This window comes from Pogoniulus pusillus, chromosome 33, assembly GCF_015220805.1.
Source record: "Pogoniulus pusillus isolate bPogPus1 chromosome 33, bPogPus1.pri, whole genome shotgun sequence".
Taxonomy (NCBI): domain Eukaryota; kingdom Metazoa; phylum Chordata; class Aves; order Piciformes; family Lybiidae; genus Pogoniulus; species Pogoniulus pusillus.
In genome coordinates this window covers 4510123-4533792 of record NC_087296.1, presented here as the reverse complement: position 1 = coordinate 4533792, position 23670 = coordinate 4510123, and the positions used below count along the sequence as shown (strand labels likewise).

At 43.9% G+C, this 23670-nt stretch overlaps 1 protein-coding gene across 1 annotated transcript in view; it reads right to left on the bottom strand.

Annotated features, from left to right (window-relative positions):
• Positions 1 to 23670, bottom strand: part of FIG4 (FIG4 phosphoinositide 5-phosphatase) — a 51440-nt gene that overhangs the window by 8035 nt on the left and 19735 nt on the right. Inside the window, exons 8-21 of the mRNA XM_064170259.1 lie at positions 23226 to 23326; positions 21810 to 21972; positions 21061 to 21158; positions 18463 to 18596; positions 15474 to 15590; positions 13725 to 13770; positions 11851 to 11999; positions 10900 to 11066; positions 9208 to 9346; positions 6399 to 6457; positions 5176 to 5323; positions 2898 to 2981; positions 1505 to 1700; positions 6 to 88 (exon numbers count right to left, since the gene is read on the bottom strand). Coding sequence (XP_064026329.1) covers positions 6 to 88; positions 1505 to 1700; positions 2898 to 2981; positions 5176 to 5323; positions 6399 to 6457; positions 9208 to 9346; positions 10900 to 11066; positions 11851 to 11999; positions 13725 to 13770; positions 15474 to 15590; positions 18463 to 18596; positions 21061 to 21158; positions 21810 to 21972; positions 23226 to 23326 — 1684 coding nt within the window. The remainder of the gene's footprint in view (positions 1 to 5; positions 89 to 1504; positions 1701 to 2897; positions 2982 to 5175; positions 5324 to 6398; positions 6458 to 9207; positions 9347 to 10899; positions 11067 to 11850; positions 12000 to 13724; positions 13771 to 15473; positions 15591 to 18462; positions 18597 to 21060; positions 21159 to 21809; positions 21973 to 23225; positions 23327 to 23670) is intronic.

Sequence of the window (23670 nt, the reverse complement as noted above, 5' to 3'; positions counted from 1 at the left end):
CTCACCTGGCATATATTGTGAGATCATCTTCTGAAGGAACATCCGAAAGGTTGACTCCATACACGTCTTTTGTTGCCTGCACTACAGTCTGGAACATGAGAAGAAAGATTCAGACTTAGGTTATTGTCACAACAGCCAAAGAAAAGTTTGCTTTTGAGGAAGGAATTCTTTCTAACCCCCAAAATGCAGTTTCTCAGACAGAGAGTCCTCTGACCTTGTGCAGGCTCTGGGTTTTTAAAGCAAAAATCATGTATTCAAAATGTTGTTTCGGTCAACAAGTAGAGGAAAGGATTCTTGAAAGATAACATCGTAGAGGAAAGGATTCTTGAAAGATAACATCAGATAAAACAGATTAAGAGAATTAATTCTCTTCACAGGGCATTTAATGGTGTAGATACTAAATTCTCTTGTGTTTGGAAGCTTAACACAGAATAAATTTGTTCAAAACATGCTCCCAGATTTGCTTTCATGTTTCCCGTTGCCAATTGTGAGATAATTACAAACTTCAGGCTGAACAAAACTGGGTTTATTTTATATGGGACACGAGGCTGTCAGTCAACCATTACAAGGATCCTAGGGCTGGAGAACCTCTGCTGGGAGGAAGGCTCTGGGCAGACCTTCTGGTGGCCTTTCAGGATTTAAAATAAAGGTGGGGACAGACTTTTGAGCAGGGCCTGTTGTGACAGGGTCTTAAACTGCAAGAGGGAGATTAGGGCTGCACAGAAGGATGAAATGTTTGACACTGAGGCTGGTGAGACCCTGGTTCAGGTTGCCCAGAGAGGTGAGAGATACCCCACACCCCACCCCTGGAACCATTCCAGGTTAGGCTGTATGGGGCTCTGGGCAACATGCCTTAGTTGGGGATATCCCTGCTGCCTGCAGGGAGGTTGGACTAGATCACAGAATCATAGAATCAACCAGGTTGGAAGAGATCTCCAGTCAACCAGACCATGGCACTAAGTGCCTCGTCCAGGCTTGGCTTGAACACCTCCAGGGACAGCGACTCCACCACCTCCCTGGGCAGCCCATTCCAATGCCAATCACTCTCTCTGCCAGGAACTTCTCCTGACATCCAGCCTAGACCTCCCCTGGCACAGCTTGAGACTGTGTCCCCTTGTTCTGTTGCTGTTTGCCTGGCAGAAGAGCCCAACCCCACCTGGCTACAGCCTCCCTTCAGGTAGTTGTAGACAGCAATGAGATCAGCTCTGAGCCTCCTCTTCTCCAGGCTGCATACCCCCAGCTCCCTCAGCCTCTCCTCATAGTGCTGTGTTCCCTCTGAAGGTGCCTTTCAACCAAAACCAGTATGGGATTCTGGGACCAAGTACAACAGCAAGCTTTTAAGAGCAGTTGCACTAATATCTACACTAAGAAATTACACTGGAACCCTTTTCCCCTTCTTCTCAGTGTTTGCTTTCTGCCTGTTCTCTAACATTTACTGGGGTTTTGAGGCAATGTGCATTCTAAGCCCACGATCAACCTTCTGCCTGCTAAGAGAACTTCTTACCTCTGTGATTTTCACATTGTCTCCTGTGTCAGTCACCTTCACTGGAGTTGAACGTTGAGAAACAGTGCCTTCATCTTCTTTGTCTGTCCCAGAATCATCTTCAGAACTACTTGACACTGCTTCCTCACTTGGAGGTGGAGGAGCACTGGCAGCTGTTTTGCGCTGCAGCACAGCTTCTTCTCTGTTACTCTTGTTCCTGGTAGAAAAGGCAGTGAGCATTTATGAGATCAGTGAGACATCAGCAACAACAACTTAATTTAGAAGCCCTAAATTTGCTTACAATCTTCCTGGGGGAACTAAGCATCCTCTGGAGCAACCTGTTGCTTACCTTTTGATTCCCCCAATTGACTTTTTCTTTAATCTCTTATCCCACAGCATTCAAAAGAGACCTGGGAGGATTATGTCAGCTTTTCTCAACCAATGCTCTGATTCTTTACTTAATGAAAGAATAAAACTAGAAATGAAAGAAGGGAACTATTAGGCCCATATTAGGCCCCCAAATCTTACACATAATGTCACTTTCCCCCCTTGCTTTTCTCAGTTCAGTTCTTTCATCAGCAACATCTATGTCTCACTGTAGAAATTTTAGCCAACATAAAGAGCCTTATTTCACAGAATCATAGAATGACTCAGGTTGGAAGGGATCTCAGAGATCATAGAATCAGTCATGGTTGGAAGGGACCACAAGGATCATCTAGTTCCAACCCCCCAGACATGGGTAGGGACACCTCACACTAGATCAGGCTGTCTAGAACCTCATCCAGCCTGGCCTTAAACATCTCCAAATACATCATCTATATTTTAGCAGGTTAACACTGGGTTTAACTCTACAAGCTGTGATAGGTATATATTACTTTACCAATAATTTATTGCTGGTTCAGGATAGGGTTTATTTATTCATAATTTATTAATCCTTTTTCTTAAACAAGATCAAAATAAGAGACATTTTTCTGTCAGAGAAGTATGAGTAGCATGGAGAGATGATCAAATGTTAACATCCTCTGCATTTGCCCTGGAGGTGTTCAAGAAAAGCCTGGATGAGGCACTTAGTGCCATGGTCTGGTTGAGTGGCTAGGGCTGGGTGCTAGGTTGGACTGGATGAGCTTGGAGGTCTCTTCCAACCTGGTTGATTCTAGATAAAATTTTCTCGTGGGTTTCACTTAGAGAAGTAGGAGAAAACAGACAAAAATAAACAACCTGAAGAAAGAATTCCCAGGGTCAAAGTAAGAAACTCCAATCAGAGACGACTTTCAAAGTGTACAGCTCTGCAGCTTAACAGCAATGATTTACTTCCTATGTAGCAGAGAAAATGCTACACACACACAAAGTTATATATTTGCATTACAAATTCACTGTTATTAAACCAGAAAAACATTTCTTGTTTCAGACTTACCCCAGCACTGACTTTCCAGTTTCGTCAGGTTTCCGAACAGTGAATGGACTTGGGTCAATCCCCACGTTTTTAGGCATAAAGTCTCTGGGTAAAATAGGGGAAAAACTGTTCATGAGCACAGTGCAGCACATACAATGTTATCATTTTTTTGACAAACCACCTTTAATGCCTACCTCTGAGCTAAAAAATAGATGTTAAACAGCAGTGGGACCAGTGCTGTTTCACATCTTTGTCAATGATATGGACAGAGGAATTGAGTGCACCCTAAGCATGTCTGCAGCTGACACCAAGCTGTGTGGCAGTCGATTTGCTGGAGGGCAGGGATCCACCCAGAGGGACCTGGGCAGGCTGCAGAGGTGAGCCCAGGCCAACCTCATGACATTCAGCAAGGTCAAGTGTAAGGTCCTGCATTTGGGCCAGCACAATCCCAAGCACAGCTCCAGGCTGGGTGGGGAATGGCTGAGAGCAGCCCTGAGGAAAAGGCCCTGGGGCTCTGGGCTGATGAAAAGCTCAACATGAGCCTGCAGTGTGAGTGCAGCCCAGACACAACCCTGTGCTGAGCTGCAGCAAGAGCAGTGTAGGCAGCAGGGCAAGGGAGGGGATTCTGCCCCTTTGCTGTGCTCTCCTCAGACCCCACCTGGAGTCCCGTGTGCAGTTCTGGAGCCCCCAACACAAGAAGGACTGTTAGAACAAGTCCAGAGGAGGCCATGAAGATGCTCAGAGGGCTGCAGCAGCTCTGCTATGAGGACAGGTTACAAGAGCTGAGGCTCTTCAGCCTGAAGAAAAGAAAGCTTCAAGTGGCCTTCAGGGGGCCTACAGGAAGGCTGGGGAGGGACTATTGATAAGGTCTTGTAATGACAGGACAAGGTTTAAACTGGCAGAGGGGAGATTCAAAGTAGATGGTAGGAAAGGGTTCTTTACAGTGAGGCAAGTGAGACACTGCCCAAGGAGGCTGTGGCTGCTCCCTCCCTGGAGGTGTTCAAGGCCAGGTTGGATGAGGCCTTCAGTGACCTATTTTAGTGGGAGGTGTCCCTGCTTACGGCAGGGGTTGGAACTGGATGAGCTTTGAGGTCCCTTCCAACCTAAACCATTCTATGATTCTATACAAAACCAGATATCAAGTTCTAACTTCATTATTAGAACTCATGTAACTATAAAGCCCTTGGGTACTAAAAACCCTCTCAACTGCATCATTTAGTCCCATAAACCAGCTGCAAACATTACCATTTGGCACGGAGGCTCCAGCAATGAGCTCCATCCCTGTGCTGACGGAGCCCTGTTAACAGCTACACTGTTGTCAAAATGCTGCCAACACTCAAATTGGGTCAAAAAGCTCCATGAAATCTAATCTGCCTGCAAGTCTCTAGCTAAAGCATGATTAAGATTATGCTTAGAATATCCATCTGATTGCTGCCAACAAAGAAAAAAGTCTCTATCTAGCCAGCTGTGAGAACCTGGTGAAGAAAACAATTGCAAAATGAGAGCTGAGCAATTAGAAAACAATTGCTTTGAAGGCATCTTCTGTGATCTGAGTCTGCAGAGCTCATTTCTCTGGCTTCAAACCATTCAAAACCTTCAAACCATCTGACATCCCTCAGTGGAAAATGACTGGAAATTTACAGTGCTATCTTAACAGGTATTTTTTAGAGTAGCATTTCCATGTCCCTGTTGTGATTTAGTTTTGAGATGATTGCTAAATTAGAAGCTCAAAAAGGAAACTCCCCCAAACCAAACATCCTACGAAACCTGTGGTGTTACACTGATTTCAGTCAGGGAATGGTCTGGGTTGGAAAGGACCTCCAAAGGTCATCTACTCTAACCTCCCATGCAGTCAGCAGGGGCATCCTCAACTAGGTTAGGTTGCCCAGAGCTCTGTCCAGTCTCACTTTGAGTATCTCCAGGGATGGGGCCACAACCACCTTCCTGGGCAATCTGTTCCAGTGTTCCACTACCCTCATGGTGCAGAACTTGTTCCTAACATCCAACCTAAATCTGCTCTGCTCTAGTTGGAAGCCATTGCCCCTCATGCTATCACTGCAGGCCTTTGCAGTCTCTCTCCATCCTTTTTGTAGCCCCCTTCAGGTACTGGGAGGTTGCTATTAGGTCTCCTGGAGCCTCCTATTCTCCAGGCTGAACAACCCCAGCTCCCTCAGCCTGTCCTTGTTGTAGAGGTGCTCCAAACCCCTGATCATTTAACCAAATAAACCAAATGTACATTTAATTCAGACCCAACCAGCTTCCATTTAAGGCTTTACAAGGACAAAACACCCTACTATACCGTGTAGAGTTGGTCATTGCCAAGCAGAAGGTCTCATCAAAGCTGCTCAGCTCATAGGGCCGAAAAAACTCATTGTGGATATCAATTTCCTCTTCATACTTGTGGAACTTCTTCACTGTCAACTTGCGTCTGTTTTCAGCACATATCACTGAGGGAAACCCAGGAAAATACCTTTTATTAACAACTACTGACTCTGCAAAAATCTAACAGCAGCCTGCCCACCTTAGCCACCCTAATTTTTCTATAGCCACATACCCCATAAGACAAGAAAATATGACAGGAAGAAGATGCACAGCACATCTTTAATAAATATGCATCACCAACCACCATCATGAGGCCTTCAGCAACCTGTTCTAGTGGGAGATGTCCCTGCTTATGGCAGGGGGTTGGAACTGGATGATCCTTGAGGTCCCTTCCAACCTAAACCATTCTATGATTGCATGATTATATGATTCTATGATCTGATTTCCTATCATGAGGACAATTCCTAATGAAGCATGTTCCACAGTATCCTGGAGAGATAAGACAGCTAAGATGCTGTCATCTGTAAAAGGAATGGAACTACCAGGAGGTTAACAGGCAAAGGCAAAGTAAAAAAGGAAGAAGCAAGTGTGCCCTGGCACAAACCTGTGGAGGTCAGGTTTTGGTCAATTAGGTATCACTTGCATCCTGCAGCTGAAAATTCACAGGGATTTAAAAATACAAAAAAATGTAGCAATCATTTGTGGTGGTTTGGGTTTTTTAATACTTCACCTAGGGGATCTAAAGCACTTTGAGACTAAAACCTCTTAGACTCAAGAATGGTCAGGGCTGGAAGTGACCTCAAGGATCATTTAGTTACAATACCCCTGCCATGGGTATGGACACCTCACACTGGAACAGGTTGTCCAAATTCTCATCCAGCCTGGCCTTAAACACCTCCAGGGATGAGGCTTCCACCACCTACCTGGGCAACCTGTTCCAGTCTCTCACCACCCTCATGCTGAAGAACTTCTTCCTAATATTCAGTCTGAATCTACCCACTTCTAAGTGAGCACTTCTAGCTTTGTTTCATTCCCCCCAGCCCTATCACTACCTGACACCCTAAAAAGTCCCTCCCCTGCTTTCTTGTAGCCCACTTCAAAAGGCCACAATAAAGTCTCCTTGGAGATGCCTTCTCTCCAGAGTGAAGAGATACTTCTTCAAGATACTGCCTAAAGCAAGGAGCAAAACATAGTTCCTACCTTCATCAAAAGGAAGAGGCAAATGCTTCAGAACACCTGTGGTCCACCAGTAAGTATAGCTGTACAGAGAAAAACCAGGCATACAATTGATACAGAAGATGTGATCTTGTATCCAGTCCAAAAGACTGCACATAACAATCACCCAACCACACAGTGACACTTGATTAATTGATCGAAGAATTTCAGCAGGCTCCTGACACTTTGCTCTCAGACCACAAAATCTAAACACATGAAGCACAGGGATGGAGGGAGGAGCAGTTGTGTTCTACCCCAAACATTCCAGCTGCCTACCTCCACAGTACTGGAAATTAAAGTCCTGGTTCGTATAGAAGGTATTGATGTGAAAATAAAATAGCATCAACCCCCACCTCACTCACTCACATCTTCTGCAGGTCCTGAAATTTAGGAAAATGGTGTGAAGAGAGGAAGGTTGATGATAATAAACTTGGCAGACTGCGAAAGCAGTTGACTTCCACATTTAGCTGTGACAGCTGCCCTAAGTGTGACAGCTGCCCTAAGTGTGACAGCTCTATGTTGGCATAGCCAGGCCCTGCTGGAAGCTTATTCAGGATTTCTGAGAAGCAAAGGAAGTTCAGCAGCATTTTATCTTTCAGTCCTGTGTAAATATTTTTCTCTTCTCAAAAATACTTCACTTTCTTCTCTGAATTATTCTGCTAGCTTCCTATATGTCATTACTTGGGGTGGAAAGACATCTTCCTAGATTTTTATTTCGAATGTGTGTGTGGTCCCAGTACTGTAAGGGCTGTGCTCAAGAGTATGACTGTGGTTCTCTCCCACTCACGTCACTGCAGTCACCTGGAGCAGACCCAGTGGGTGTACTTCCATGCCCAGGGACAGACTTATGAGTGAGACTTAGCCAGCAGTCAGACTTCTTCTTGGAAGCACCAGGCCATGCTAGCAAGCCCTTTTCTCCAGTGCCTTCAGAAACCATGCAGACAGACCCAGTTCTGCTCCTTGCATAAATGCTACATATGTGGCAGCTGAGAGTCTCCTTTGCCCATATCCACTGCCTTTTCAGGTGAATCACAAATTATACAGAAGAATATGAGACTCATTAGTGCCTCTTTTTTCTGAAGGAGAGGCAAATACAATACAGGAAAAGCACAGACAGTCAAAAGAAGTTTCAGTGACAAGAAAAAGTATCAAAAGCAACTTCCTTCTCTTCCTACATTCTTCATTTCATTCTGAGTTGTATTTCCTTTGCTGCTGTGCCCAAGGAATCCAAGAGAGCAGCAGGAAGAGATTACACAATGAGCTTGTCCAACAGTTCAGTAAAAATAAAAAAACTACTTGGAAGAGCTTTTTGCACCTAATTATTACATGGAGGTGTCATTCACAGGAGAAAACATTGGTTGTATGTTGTAAGTGCTCAGATAAACTCCTGCCAGAATGAAAGGTAAAACTAATTAACAAGTCAATGAGAATACTAACAATTTATATATATGTGTGTGTGTTCCACCTCAGTTGAGAACAGTATCTGTGACAAACAAGAGCCAGTTAACAGTAACAGCTGAAGGAGACACTTGGGTATCCATCTATTTGACACACATCAGCTGCATTTATTCTTGACATGCAATGATGTTCAGAAACAGTTCACAGCAAAATTAATGCTGCATGTTTCACCTGTGTCTGAAATAGCATTTGGTTGTAGAGCAGATCTGAGCTAGCAGCAAGACAAGCCACAGGAGACAATAGAAAGGGACTGAAATGTAGAAGTAGGCAGTTGCCTCGATGAGTTAATGGCACAAGCAGCCAGCAGGGACTGAATGCACTGTTTAAACACTTGCCATTTTCCCCAGACAAAATTCTAAATGCAGTTGTGATCCAGAGCTGTTAAAATTCACAGAGGAACGAAGACACAAACTGTAAACCTCCTAAGAGACAATTTAGTTCACAAGCTACTGTCCTTATTAGGAAAACAGAATATTTGGTGTTAAGTTGGGGTTTTTTTTGCACACAGGATTTACGTTCCTTGACAAAACAATTCCACATTGTGAAGCACTCCAAAATGACTTCCAGATGTTTTCACTGTGAGTCTATTAGTCCTGTCTCTTGCTGTGCAACTCCAAAGATGAAAAATAGTCCTCAAAAAAGGCTAAACACGGCTGAAAGGAAGGTAGAAAGTTGGAGGCTTCTTGGTATGTGCAACTAAGAGCACGACTCAAAAAATAAACAAGTGTTACCTGTCCACCTAATCTCAAATACATCAATTGAGGTTCCACCTCAACACAAGGGGGAACTACTTTACTGTAAGGGTCCCAGAGCACTGGAATAGGCTTCCCAGAGAGGTTGTGGGGTCTCTTTCTATGGAGACTTTCAAGGCCTGTCTGGATGTGTTGCTCTGTGATCTGTGTTAGATAGTATTGTCCTGCTCTGGCAAGAGGGTTGGACTCGATGATCTCCTTGGGTCCCTTCCTACCCCTAACATCCTGTGATGCTGTAATGACTTAATGAACCTGACAATCAAAACAAACACCTGCATAATGCTCAATATGCCAGTGACAACTGCACTTCACTAAAAAGTGAAACATTTCACACTGCAAGATAGAATTTTATATGAAATGAAGCTTCTTGCTTCAGTACAACAGCAGAACAACCTTCTAAAGCAAACCCTGCAAAGCACCAAAAGCCAACAGTTTTGGTAACCTCTTGAAGGCTAAGTTTCTGTAAACACTTGGAAACAGTAAGGAAGTTTTCAACAGTCTGACCAAATTACTTGGTAAACAACATGTTTGTGTGTTTAATTTATTAGAGTAATATCACAGGAAGAAATAGAGCAGCAAAATACCTTCGTCTGGTCTGGGACAGACTGAGGGTGTTCTTGTGGTGCAAATAAAAATCAGTGGGAAGTTCCCAGAGATGAGGTTTTCCTTCTGTAGGCTTGAATACTCCCAGAAAGAGATTGATAGACTCTTGCCTGTCTGCATCTGTTACAGAAGAGGTAGACTTAAGACAGGAACACTGCAGAGCTCAATTCTACTCACACATTTCCTTGTCTGTTATGTTGGCTCCTGACAGAGTGTGCACATCCTACAACTTCCACAGAGACCTCCAGGCTTCAACCACTATAATGAAACTTAATTAGACCTAACCTTCTGCCACAGTGCAGGCACCAGCACTGCCTCATTCCTTGGCTTCTCTCACAGGAGATGAGGAAGAAGCTCTGCTTAGAGGCTTTGCAGAAGTAAGACCTCACATTGCAGCTCCATTTCCTACCTCTGCACGTATGTGTGTGCATGAAGCATGTATTTATATTTGGTTTAGGGTGAATTTACCACAGAAGAATGACTTAATGAAATGAAACTGTATCCATACAACACACAAATCATGAATCCTTTGCAGTATTCTACCCAAACTATCACAGAATCACTACAGTTGGAAAAGATCTTCAAGTCCAAGCATATAGCCAATAAAATTGTAAAACTTCACAAACACTCATTTGGACTTTTTTTTTCCCCTGCTGGTTGAAATCATCAATTTCCCTTGCCATATTCTTAGTGTCATCAAACTAAGTGAGACAAGTGCTAAAATCCAGTAGTTAACTTCCCTCTGTAGATGCAACATGACAAGAAATACTGTTCTTCACTTTTAAATTGTTGTTCATCTTTAAAATCTCTCTGGCAGGTTAGCCACAGGTAGGATGAGCTACAATAGATATGAAGAAAAGCTGAACTCAGATAAGGGCTGCTGAAGTGGGTTGGTGAGTAGTAATAAAGACAGATTTGGAGGCAGGAGCAGAGGAAGGCTTACACTCAAGGGATCTTCAGATATGGGGGAGTATGTGGAGAACTGAGCTCTGTTTGTGCCCTGAGGAGCAGAGCATGTGGAAAGCTCTCATCTCCACTCCTCTTGGCACTCTAGCAATCATCAGGTGAGGAATAGCTTAGTTCAACAGGTAGTATTATTCCTGCAGTTCTCTCCACACGTCAGAAAGAGTGTTATCAAGTGTCCTTTTTAGCAACACAATGCATCAAAAAGGCAAACTCAAGACTCAGTATACCAAAAAACACGTAAAAAACAGGCAGAATCCAAGGTGGCAGGACAGCAATGACAAAGTTGGTTTCTGGCCACCACCCAAGTTTCTGATTCCTTCTCCCCCGAATCTGATTGTCTCTCCCTTCTGTGCAACATAGACTAATTAAAACAGACTAGCAGCTGACAAATGGTGCTGTGTAGAAATCTGGTACCAAAAAGTACCTTGGTGAAGTGTGCACCTGTGGAGGTCAGTACTTGAAAGGGGGATCTTTGGTGGGTTGGATGAGATGACCTTAGAGGGTCCCTTTTGAGTCGATGCAGTCTATGATTCTATGACTAAGAGCAGTACAGCAAATCAGAACCCTGTTCTAAAAATGCTTCCTTTGTCTCTGCTTTCTGAAAACACTTAGAGGATAAAATTCTCCTTCAATGTGCCACAACGATTGAAATATCACAAGTAAGATGCTTTTAAAACAATGGCTTAAAAACAAGCACTTGAATTCACCTGAGAAAGCATTACTGTAATATCTTGAGAGTGTCTGCATAATATCTTTGGAATGCTGAGTCCATGGAGCTATCTTTCGATAGGTTTTCACTCTGTGGACAAGTTGAGAGCCTCCATATTGCAGGGAAAGAGTATCCCCATGATCTTCATATAATTCTTCAAACAACCTGAGGGAAAAAAAGAATGTGTCAGCTATCAAACTGCTGAAAAGAGTTTTCTAAGAGAGCAAATAACAAAGTATTGCAGCCACAAAGCCTTTCTGTTTAACAAGCAACACTTTCTCTTCTCCTAAGTACTTCTCCCAGTTTACAAAACCATGTTTATGAAAACATTTATTTCATTAAGGCATGCTATGAACTCGCAAGCATTGACACCTCAAACTATGTCTCTACTCTGTCTGCAGATAAACTCATGAAAATTTTATTTAGATACATGAATTTGGGCTCTTCAGCCTGGAGAGAAGAAGGCTTCAAGGAGGCCTTGTAGTGGCTTTCCAGTATCTTAAGGGGGCCTACAAGAGGGCTGGGGAGGGAGTATTTACAAGGTCTTGTAATGACAGAATGAGGAGTAATGGGTTTAAACTGGCAGAGGGGAGATTTAAACTGGATGTTAGGAAGAAGTTGTTTACAGGAGGATGGTGAGACACTGGCACAGGTTGCCCAGGGAGGTTGTGGAGCACAGAATCACTCAATGTGATCAAAGATCAAAGATCACATTGGGTGATTCTGTGCTCCACAACCTCCCTGGAAGTGTTCAAGGCCAGGTTGGATGAGGCTTTGAGGGACCTGTTCTAGTGCAAAGTGTCCCTGTCTATGGTGAGGGGTTGGAACTGAATGATCTCTGAGTTCCCTTCCAACCTAAACCATTCTATGATTCTAAGAATTACTAAGACAGTTTAGACTGCAAGATTTCTACTAATTCATAACATAGCACTTTATTGCTGTATCTTACCTAACAGCATCCGTATCAAACTGTAAGTTGGGTTTATCAATCAGTCCCAGTGAATAAAGTTGGTAAGCCAAAGCACATTTGCCCACCATAAACTGGGCTGTGTTGGTGCGATCTAAACAGTCCACACAATTGGTTCGGAGAACTCCAGTCTGATAAAGCAACCCAAACAAGAGATTTTTTTTTCTTAATTAACAGATTATTACACTCATGATGATTACATTTTTCCTACTATCCAAGACTTGTCAAATTTCAAATGATGTCACTTCCCAACAGACACCTTTGAGAAAAGCTGAAGCGCAATTAATCTCTGTCAGCCTACATCAGACACTCCAAATATTCTGACTTCTATCATGACACAACCTGCAGCTCTCCTGCAGCTCATAAACAGCCCCACAGGTTTACTTGAAGAAGAGAAAAGTGTGTCCAGTTCTGGGCCTCTGAATTCAAGAGAGATGTTGAGGTGCTGGAACATGTCCAGAGAAGAGTGACAAAGCTGGTGAAAGGCCTGGAACACAAACCCTATGAGGAGAGGCTGAGGGAGCTGGGGTTGTTTAACCTGGAGAAGAGGAGGCTCAGGGGTGACCTCACTGCTGTCTACAACTGCCTGAAGGGAGGCTGTAGCCAGGTAGGGTTGGTCTCTTCTGCCAGGCACCCAGCAACAGAACAAGGGGACACAGTCTCAAGTTGTGCCAAGGGAGGTCTAGGCTGGATGTTAGGAGGAAGTTGTTGCCAGAGAGAGTGATTGGCATTGGAATGGGCTGCCCAGGTTGGTGGTGGAGTCACTGTCCCTGGAAGTGTTTAAGCAAAGCCTGGCTGGGGCACTTAGTGCCATGGTCTGGTTGATTGGCTAGGGCTGGGTACTAGGTTGGACTGGATGATCTTGGAGGTCTCTTCCAACCTGGTTGTTTATATGATTCTATGATTCTCCTCTGCCCCTGTGAGATCACACCTAGAATACTGTGTCCAGTTTTGGTCTCCCCAGTTCAAGAGAGAGAGGGATTTGCTGGAGAAAGCCCAACAGAGAGCTAAAAGGATGATTGGATTCTTGAACATCTCTCCTATGAAGAAAGACTGAGGGCTCTTTAGTCTGGAGAAGGGAAGGCTGAGGGGGTTTTTATAAATATCTGAGGAGTAAAACCTGCAAGACTAACATTAAAAAAACAATCTAACTAGTATTGATATATTTTATTTTAAACCAGATCAATCTCTACCTACTCCACTGTATATCTGCTCTCAACAAATATTCAGCTAGTAAAGGAATGGGTCACATGCTCTCTTAATTTTCATGAACTACAAAATTATGGAGAGGAAGTTAAAAGCTTCTTAAGAATAAGCCCTGTGATTATAACATTCTGCTTGTGTATGGTTTACAGTTTAGTTAGCACTTGCCTGACCTTAAAGCAGTGTTTCTAGGTTTATTTCCTTTCATTGTAACAATGCACAGAATATTCAGCAGTGGTAAAACTGCTTTTAACAATCCATTTTCATGTGTATGAATACATCACCAGGCTTAAGTATACTTATTTCTCACTTCTTCTGTGTAACATTGTGTTATTCAGCTTGCTAAGATGCTGCTGGCTTAACTTTCACTGCACTGGAAACACTACAGAGTAAATAGTCATGGAAATTTGTTTGAAATATGTGCATTTCTCTAGAAAAAAATGGAACAAGTGCGAATGGTTTTGTGGTACCACACAAGAACTTTGAGCCTTACTCGCCACTTGTGTTTCTGGGATGGATAGCAATAAAGCTGTTTACTACAAATATTCAAGAGCACACTGTGAACAGGCATTTAAGTGAAATTGCTCCCTGGCACTTTGGGAGTGCTGATCTGCATCACTATAGCTAGGAAATCATAAAGTATATTTTAGTACCTGCAAGCGACCTGTGGGAACAACATAACCTCCCAGTTCATTCCACCTGAAAGAGAAACAGACCAGGATGACTTACAAATCGTTTAGGGAGATAACAGAACATGTCATGCATTGATCTGCTCAGTAAGAAGGTGACAATTAAAACCCTGCCAGCAAGCAAAAGTGATGTTCCTGGGGGTTGGTCTCTTCTGACAGGCAACCAGCAACAGAACAAAGAGACAGAGTCTCAAGTTGTGCCAAGGGAGGTCTAGGCTGGATGTTAGGAGGAAGTTCTTCACAGAGAGAGTGATTGGCTTTGGAATGGGCTGCCCAGGGAGGTGGTGGAGTCACCGTCCTTGGAGGTGTTCAAGCAAAGCCTGGCTGAGGCAATTAGTGCCATGGTTTGATTGATTGTCTAGGGCTGGGTGCTAGGTTGGACTGGATGAGCTTGCAGGTCTCTTCCAACCTGGTTGATTCTATGATTCTATGAACAGCAGGTAGCAGTAAAAGCTCTGTGCAGCAGCAGGATGTATTTAAACTACACTGCAGAAAAAATACCTAAACCAAGCTAGTCTTGAAGTAGAAATATTTCCTTCGATCCCTATAATGAGCAAGACAAATGTTGACAGATTGGGTCCTGAGTGCACAAAAAATTAAGTAGCTACAATGGCAATGACTGAAAGGCAGAGGCATGACCTACACCATAGCACAGGCTGGTTGATTCACATCTGGCCCTCTCTCGCTCTCTCTGATTCTAGGCATGCAAAGACATGTACAGATTGTCCAGGGCTTGCAGTTCTGTACAGACCCCAGTGCCAGAGAACGTGAATCAAAAATTAATGACATGCTGAGGCTGAGGAGCAGTTTTGCTCAGTGTAAGGCAGCCTTAAGCTACTGAGTATTTTCAGGTTAGCCTGACCAGAGCACTGGTACACTAAGGCTATGTACTGCATTTCAGACTGACCAGACTTCTCTACAGAATGGATGTATTGATCTTGTTCCTCCAAGTTTACAGTTGCACTGCATGGAAGAGAAAAGCTGTAGGACAGCCTCTGAAGGCTTCAGCTCAGACTATTTCTAAATGAAGACAGGCTAAAAAAAAGGCAAGGAAGCTTACTTAGGCAGTGATGAATGAGATCATCAACACGAAAACCTGAATGGCAAACTTACTGCACTTCTAAGGTGGAAGTTATTTTACTTCTGGATTTTCAGGGACTTAGGAGAATTCAGCTAATTAAATCACTACTTCTGCAAGCTAAGCAGATGCAGTTTCTAGCCTTAAGAAAGTATTCATTTCTGTATGTATGAATACCATAAAATCCACTGGAAAACACTGGACTCTAATATTTAGATGATAGTTACCTCATGAGTATGCCTCAAAAGAAGCCACTGACTAAATTCCAAATGTTGTTTGCTTTGTTAAATTTACCCCCAAATGTAGGATTCCTTTGGTCAAGGTGAAAAAAACCCCAAACCAACCCAAATCTTTAAATAAATACACATGGCACAGATCACAAGTTACAAACAATGGTTTGAAGTAAGAATTGATTTTAAGTGGAACAGCTGCAGCAGGATTCTGCTCTTTCAGTGTACCAGTGTCACTTTGCGTGGGCCTCTGACTCCAATCCTTTCAGCTGTAATATAAATTACATTTCTTCCACATTAATTAAAACCTTAAAATAAAAAATTATGCAAGAGAGAGGGAAATTCTAGCCAACTTTCCAAGGAATGGATGTTATTCATTATTATGCATCAATTAAATGTAGGTACTTTTCATCCGGCCGCAAGATGCTGCAGTAGGAATCAGGTCGGTTCACAAAGAATCCAGTCTTCTTTACCACACTCTCTGCAATCACATTCAGTCTGTCAAGGACATTGCAAAGTTTGCTGAGGAGAGAGAAAAAAGCCCCAACAAACCAATAAATACCACAGTCAAGATTCATTAATAATAAAAAATACACTGCTTCAAAGTCTTTTAGTGACAAAAATGATCGAAGGGAAGACTCATCACAGCTTTCACAGAACCACAGAATGTCAGGGGTTGGAAGGGACCTGGAATGCTCATCCAGTCCAACCCCCCTGCAGGAGCAGGATCACCTATGCCAGATCACACTGGTTTGCTTCCAGGAGGGTTTTAAGTATCTCCAGAGGGAGACTCCACAATCCCCTGAGTAGCCTGTTCCAGTGTTCCATCAACACTTTATCCAACAGTAATTCTGTCTACAGTTTTCTTTCAGACATAGGAAACAGACACTTGACTGCATCTGAGCAACTGTAGATTTAAAATCAGAATCATGAAAGTCGAAAAAGTCCTCTAAGATCAAGTCCAAACACAACCCGCCTAGCATGGCCACTAAACCACATCCTGAAGTGCCACAGCTACACACTTAGAATCATAGAATCAGTCAGGGTTAGAAGGGACCACAAGGATCATCCAGTTCCAACTTCCCTGCCATGGGCAGGAACACCCTACCCTAGATCAGCCTGGCCAGAGCCTCATCCAGCCTGGCCTTAAACACCTCCAGGGATGAGGCTTCCGCCACCTCCCTGGGCAACCCATCCCAGGCTCTCACTGTCCTCATGGTGAAGAACTTCTTCCTAACATCCAGTCTGAATCTACCCATTTCTAGCTTTGTTCCATTCCCCCCAGTCCTATCACTCCCTGACATCCTAAAAAGTTCCTCCCCAGCTTTCTTGTAGGCCCCCTTAAGATACTGAAAGATCACAATAAGGTCTCCTTGGAGCCACCTTCTCTCCAGACTGAACATCTCCAACTCCCTTCTTCTTGAACACCTCCAGGGATGGTGTCTCCACCACCTCCCTGGGCGGCCTATTCCAATGCCTGACCACTCTTTCAGTAAAGAAATCATAGAATCACAGAATCAAGCAGGTTGGAAGAGACCTCCAAGCTCATCCAGTCCAACCCAGCACCCAGCCCTGGCCAATCAACCAGACCATGGCACTAAGTGCCCCAGCCAGGCTTTGCTTGAACACCTCCAGCAACGGTGTCTCCACCACCTCCCTGAGCAGCCCATTCCAATGCCTGACCACTCTTTCAGTAAAGGAATGTTTCCCAACATCCAATCTCTAGCTCCTCTGGGACAACTTTAGTCCCTTTTTTCATCCCTTGTAAATATTCCTAACCTTAGGAAAAATTCATCCTTTTCACACAATCCAAATACTTTATTCTATTGTCCAAAATCATAAAGAGTCAGAGAACATATTTGCCTTTCTAAAATACATGCTTCTAATAAACTCAATTCTTGTAACACTGACATTAATTCCTTCTTTTCCTCTTGGAACAGGAACTAGGAAAAGACTGATTGACATGAACCCCTTTGCTTTCCAAAAGATTATACCTCAATAACTGCAACGACTGAAACGCAGCGACAAAATGCAGTGTTTTGACTGATCCAACATAAAAAGCAAACATTGATGCTTTTTGTGTCGCTTTTCTCTCAAAGCTTCCTTTGCAGAGAATTTCAAAGTTGTCAAGCTACAGAAAACACCTTGCAAAAAGTGGAGGTTTTATTCTGTCCAGAGGTTGCTCAGGGAGGTTGTGGCTGCTCCCTCCCTGGAGGTGTTCAAGGCCAGGTTGGATGGGGCCTTGAGAGTCCTGTTCCAGAGGGAGGTGTCCCTGCCTACGGCAGCAGGTTGGGACTTGATGAGCTTTGAGGTCCCTTCCAACCTAAACCATTCTATGGTTCTATAGATACTGATAATACTTTGCCATCATTCCTAAGCTGCACACCACTGAAAAGCTGCACACCACCCGAAAGCTGCACAGCACTCACAAGCTGCACGCCAACTGGAAAGCTGCACACCGCCCGAAAGCTGCACACTGCCCGAAGGCTGCACACCGCCCGAAGGCTGCACACCGCCCGAAAGCTGCACAGCACTCACAAGCTGCACGCCAACTGGAAAGCTGCACACCGCCCGAAAGCTGCACACTGCCCGAAAGCTGCACAGCACTCACAAGCTGCACGCCAACTGGAAAGCTGCACACCGCCCGAAAGCTGCACACCGCCCGAAAGCTGCACACCAACTGGAAAGCTGCACACCAACTGGAAAGCTGCACACCGCCCGAAAGCTGCACACCGCCCGAAAGCTGCATACCGCCCGAAAGCTGCATACCGCCCGAAAGCTGCATACCGCCCGAAAGCTGCACACCGCCCGAAAGCTGCACACCGCCCGAAAGCTGCACACCGCCCGAAAGCTGCATACCGCCCGAAAGCTGCACACCGCCCGAAAGCTGCACACCGCCCGAAAGCTGCATACCGCCCGAAGGCTGCACACCGCCCAAAAGCTGCATACCGCCCGAAGGCTGCACACCGCCCAAAAGCTGCATACCGCCCGAAGGCTGCACACCGCCCGAAGGCTGCACACCGCCCGAAAGCTGCACACCGCCCGAAAGCTGCACACCGCCCAAAAGCTGCACACCGCCCAAAAGCTGCACACCGCCCAAAAGCTGTACACCAACTGGAAAGCTGCACACCAACTGAAAAGCTGCACACCGCCCAAAAGCTGTACACCAACTGGAAAGCTGCACACCGCCCGAAAGCTGCACACCGCCCAAAAGCTGTACACCAACTGGAAAGCTGCACACCAACTGAAAAGCTGCACACTGCCCGAAAGCTGCACACCAACTGGAAAGCTGCACACCAACTGGAAAGCTGCACACCACTCAAAATCTGCACAGCAGCATGCAGCTCCTTATAACGTGGCTAAGAGCAGTAGTAGAGAGAAGGATCTTCTCTACCTTTTGGTGTATTTGGCCATATCCCAGGGGATATATATAATTGCATGCTCTGGAGGTAAAAACTGGTTGAGATATGTCACAGCAGCAACAAGTTCTTCACTAAGAATCCTTTCATGCTTTCTTTTTTCACGTTCCTTTAGCAAGAAGGAAAGGAAAGTTAATGTTACAGTTTTAATTGCATGACTCCATAGAAAATGTACATAACCACTTATACATTAAACATCAGCAGGCACTTCTTCACAGCTAGCACAACTAAATGGAGGACAAAAGAGGCACAACAATCTAAACCTTCAGCATTTTTAACAACCTGTAGTAAAAGCCACCTATTTCAACTGTGCATAACCACTGGCTGGAAAATGGAACCCTACAAGAGGAAAGAAGAGCACAAGGAAACAAAAGAGGCAATACAGAGGAAATGGATGGACATCAAACTGTTGAAGAGGGTCCACAAAGGTATCTGATCAGTGTGCTGGAGCACCTTCCCTATGGGAACAGGGTGAGAGAGTTGGGGCTGTTCAGCTCTGAGATAAGAAGCCTCCAAGGCGACCTTACAGTGGACCAGTACCTCAGTGGGCTACAAAAAAGCTGGGGAGGGATTTTTACAAGGGCTTGCAGTGATAGGATGAGAGGGAATGGGTTGAAGCTTGAGGAGGTGAGATACAGGCTGGATAAGAGGAAGAAATTCTTTATAGTGATGATGGTGAGACACTGGAACAGGTTGCCCAGGGAGGTCCTGAATGCCCCCTCCCTGGAGGTGTTTAATGCCAGGTTGGATGAGACCTTGACAGCCTGGCCTAGTGGAGGGTGTCTGTCTCCATAGCAGGGAAGCTGGAATTAGATTATCTTTAAGGTCCCTTCCCACCCAAACCATCCTATGAATCTATGAAAAAAAGGAAGAAAAAAGAGAGGCAGAAAGTAAACTATCCCATTCCACTCTGGACAACAAAAGGATGCAGGCAAATTGTCCTCCATTCCTGACAGGAGATGGGGAACAGCAGCTCCCATCTCCCAGCTTTGGAATTCTTTTTAAGACTTAGCTTTATGTGACCCTTGTCTGAATATGCCCTCTGAGACTCACAGATTAGCATGGCTGCCCTAGCAATTTCATCCAGAAACTCAGACTGAACCTATGTTACAGAAACTGCTTTAAATATATAACAACTTATAAACAAACCAACCCAAAGGAAGCCAAATACATTCAGCACCAATTAACAAGCCTCTAAGATAAACAGATACAGGAGGACACAGATCCCTATTTCATCAAGAGTTAAGAAACCAAATGACAGAAGTACTGGAGCTAGAAGTGCTTCCTATTGGTGTAAGAAGCAACAGCAACATCTAAAATGCTGCTCAGAATTGGCAGCTTTCTCCCCCCCTGCTTTTGGTTGGGTTGTTTTGGTTTTTTGAAGCTGTATATAAAGTAAGAAAGGAAAATTAATTTTAGCACCTTAATATTGAGCATGTACAGAGAGGGAGATAAAGAGTTGTATTATCAACAGCCCTGTGAATGATTCACATGTCAAGGTCATCTGAGCCTAGGCTCACACTACAACAATGGCTTTTGAAAGCTATGGCTGCATGAGATAAAATCATTTTCTTGTCAATAAATGCTATCCAAAGTTGACTCCACAGACTCTTGGACAGTCTTAAAAGAACTACACAGGAAAGCTTCTAGAAATAGCTAAAAGATTGGGTAGTTACCATTTATCACAACTCTGAGTTTTGAAATGCTTCCTTTTGTATTCTCTGGGTTTTTTTTCACATTAGGAATAGATCCTACATGCACAGAGAGGATCTTTTTTTTCCCTACTGACTACAGTTCTGCATTATTTTTTTTTTTAAGACTAAAAATAAATATATTATGATTCAGGCACAACAAACCAATATATTGAGCTTGGATGTGGAACAGAAAATGGCTGGATCAGAACAGGAAACAAGCAAACCAAATCAAGAAAAGAACACCCAACACAACAGGAGATTTACTAGCCAAAATTACAGAGCCACCCAAAACTCAGGCTTTGCACCACAGCCTCTCACACAGCAGTGAACTGAATGACTGTGACAACGACTAAGCTCCCCCCATCAGCCCAGCTCTGCTGCTAATGGCACTGCCCATTTTCTCTCCCACTTATAGAATCACAGAATGGTTTAGGTTGGAAGGGACCTCAAAGATCATTCAGTTCCAACCCTCCTGACATAGGTAGGGACACCTCCCACTAGAAAAGGTCACTCAAGACCTCATCCAACTTGGCCTTGAACACCTTCAGGGAGGAAGCATCCACAATCTCCCTGGGCAACCTGCCATGATTCTATCAGAGCAAACAACAGAGCATAAATCTTTACCACAATAATTTAGCTGGACTTATTAACATCTAAGGAGTGGCAGAAAACATGAAAAAAGTGAAAGTTTTTGGAAGGTCAGCTGTGGAAGCAATTAGAGACCTTCCTTTACCATGTAGGATGAGATTTATGAAGAAAATATTCCATTTACAAGCTAATATTAATTTAGAGCACAACCAAAATTACACAAAGACTCTATAGGAACAATTACAACCTTAAAAATCTGAACTCATGTAGAACACATTCAAAATACTGTACCTTCACAAGGTTCAAAATAATAATGGGAGAGCCAAATCTCTGGAGCATTTGGTCAAAGTGAAGAGCAGCAACATGTGCAAAAGGATCTGCTTGGTCCACTGCAACAGATACACATTCAGGATGATATTAAACATGCTGTAGAGCCACTGAACTATTTTTCCCTCTTTACAAAGCACATACTAACCCTGGTAATCATGATACCATTCCATGTTTTTCCCTATTTTCATGCAAAAGGTCTTAAAATAAAAAACTTCCCTTTTCCAAACTGAATTATTAACCAAAACTTAGCCAAGATGCTTACAAAGAGCAACTACTTTGGCCCCATTAGCCCAATTTTTTTTCCACTTACTTTGAAAAGGTTTGAAATAGTATCTACAATCCTGATCAATGTAGCTAACTGTACAAAACAAGCTGAAAGCAAGCTGATAACTTCAAACAGAAATCTAGTTTGGCTTTCACTTCTCAGTGTGAAGTCTAAGATGGAGAGTTTTTTTCCAACTCTAGCTCTAAATCTAGTTCTAACTCTAGATCTACCTCTAGCTCTAATCAATTTCATCAAATGCAGTTTTTTATATGGTTGAATGTTTGTATGCTATGATTTATAACACTGAGTAACCTTAAATTATGTCTCCCCAATGAACAAATGCAGAGATACTTTGTTCATTTTGTACTTTTCACTTACTCTTTCAGGTATAGCTTGAGGAAACAGTGCTAAACATAATCTGTCACAAAGAGTCAGTTGTACGTACATGTTATGGGTGGCTTAGGCATCATAGTTGAAATATCTTGAGACCAGTAGAGAGGAACAGATCCTCGAACCTGAACATAGGAAGAATAACTCCCTGCAGAAAATGACATAACTGAAGCATCATAAAGGATTTGTTCAGTTTCCACTTCATTAGCAACATCTCCCTAAGACAAACAGAAATACAGATGTGATGCAGAGATGATATTTCAGAGCTGCATGTGTTACAGAGAACTGATCATTACACAGCACAAGTGAACTGTACAACACCAAATCATAGCAGTGAGAACATCTTCAGCTAAATTCCCATGTGACTCTAAATGTGTATTATCAGATTTCTTTTTTTCCCACCTAAATGGGAAATACATTATCTTTAAGTGAAAATAAAAACCCCACAGCACAATAAATGCTGGTTAACACTTATTATTTTAAGAACAGCCTTATTATCTCCAATAAAAATGCAATGACAGCTGTCATAACAGGTTGGATGAGGCCTTGAGCAACTCGAATGAGGTTGCCCAAGGCAGGGGGGTTAGAACTAGATGATCATAGAATTAACCAGGTTGGAAGAGACCTCCAAGATCACCCAGCCCTAGCCAATCAATTAGACCATGGCACTAAGTGCCTATCCAGGCTTTTCTTGAACACCTCCATGAATGGCAACTCCACCACCTCACTGGGCAGCCCATTCCAATGCAAATCACCCTTTCTGGGAAGAGCTTCCTCCTAACATCCAGCCTAGACCTCCCTTGGCACAACTTGGGACTCTGTCTGGCTGCCTGGCAGAAGAGACCTACCCCCACCTGGCTAACAGCCTCCCTTCAGGTAGCTGCAGACAGCAATGAGCTCTGCCCTGAGCCTCCTCTTCTGCAGGCTGCACACCCCCAGCTCCCTCAGCCTCTCCTCACAGGGCTGTGCTCCAGGCCCCTCACCAGCTTTGTCACCCTCCTCTGGACACATTCAGCACCTCAACATCTCTCTTGAATTGAGGAGGGCAGACCTGGACACAGGACTCAAGGTGTGGCCTGAGCAGTGCTGAGTACAGAGGCAGAATAACCTCCTTTGTCCTGCTGCCCACACTGCTCCTGATCCAGGCCAGGATGACATTGGCTTTCCTGGCCACCTGGGAACACTGCTGCCTCATGTTCAGCTACTATCTACCAGCACCCCCAGGTCCCTCTCTGCCTGGCTGTTCTCAGCCACTCTGTCCCCAGGCTGTAGCACTGCTTGGCATTGTTGTGGCCCAAATGTAGACCATTAAGGTCTCTTCCAATCTAAACCACCCTATGAATCTAACAGCATCATTTACAGCCAAAGTTTTAACCACCCTTTAAAACATTTCAGCTGTCCAGACAGCCAAGCTCAGACTTTCACATAGTTGGGAAGCAGGAAGGAAGGCCTCAAATCAATTTTCTCTTACCTCACAGTTTGATCCTCGTTTCAGAAAACGTGTCCCAGCAAATTTGCTTGACCTCCTGGCTATCAGAGTGACAAAAATAGGGCGACCATATATTGACAGTTCTTGAGAGAGAAGTCAAGGTTTATTTCACATCTCACATGCAACTTTTTGTTCACTACTTCACACAAGCAAAAAACCCCAAATTCTACAAGGTGTATGAACCTGAGCCAGCTGATTTACTAAAAGCTCCTTAGCAGTGAGGAGCATCACTGCTAAATTTCTTTTACAGCATTGCCCTTTTGAACAGTCAATCTTAAGAACTCTGAACAGGGAATCTACATTACAATGCATCAACTACCTCTCACCCTACAGAAAAAGAATTGTTTCTATTTTATGAAGTGACAATGGAGGCGAAATAGTGTCCTGGTTTGAGTTAGGACAGCTAATGCTGTTCTAACTTTAAATT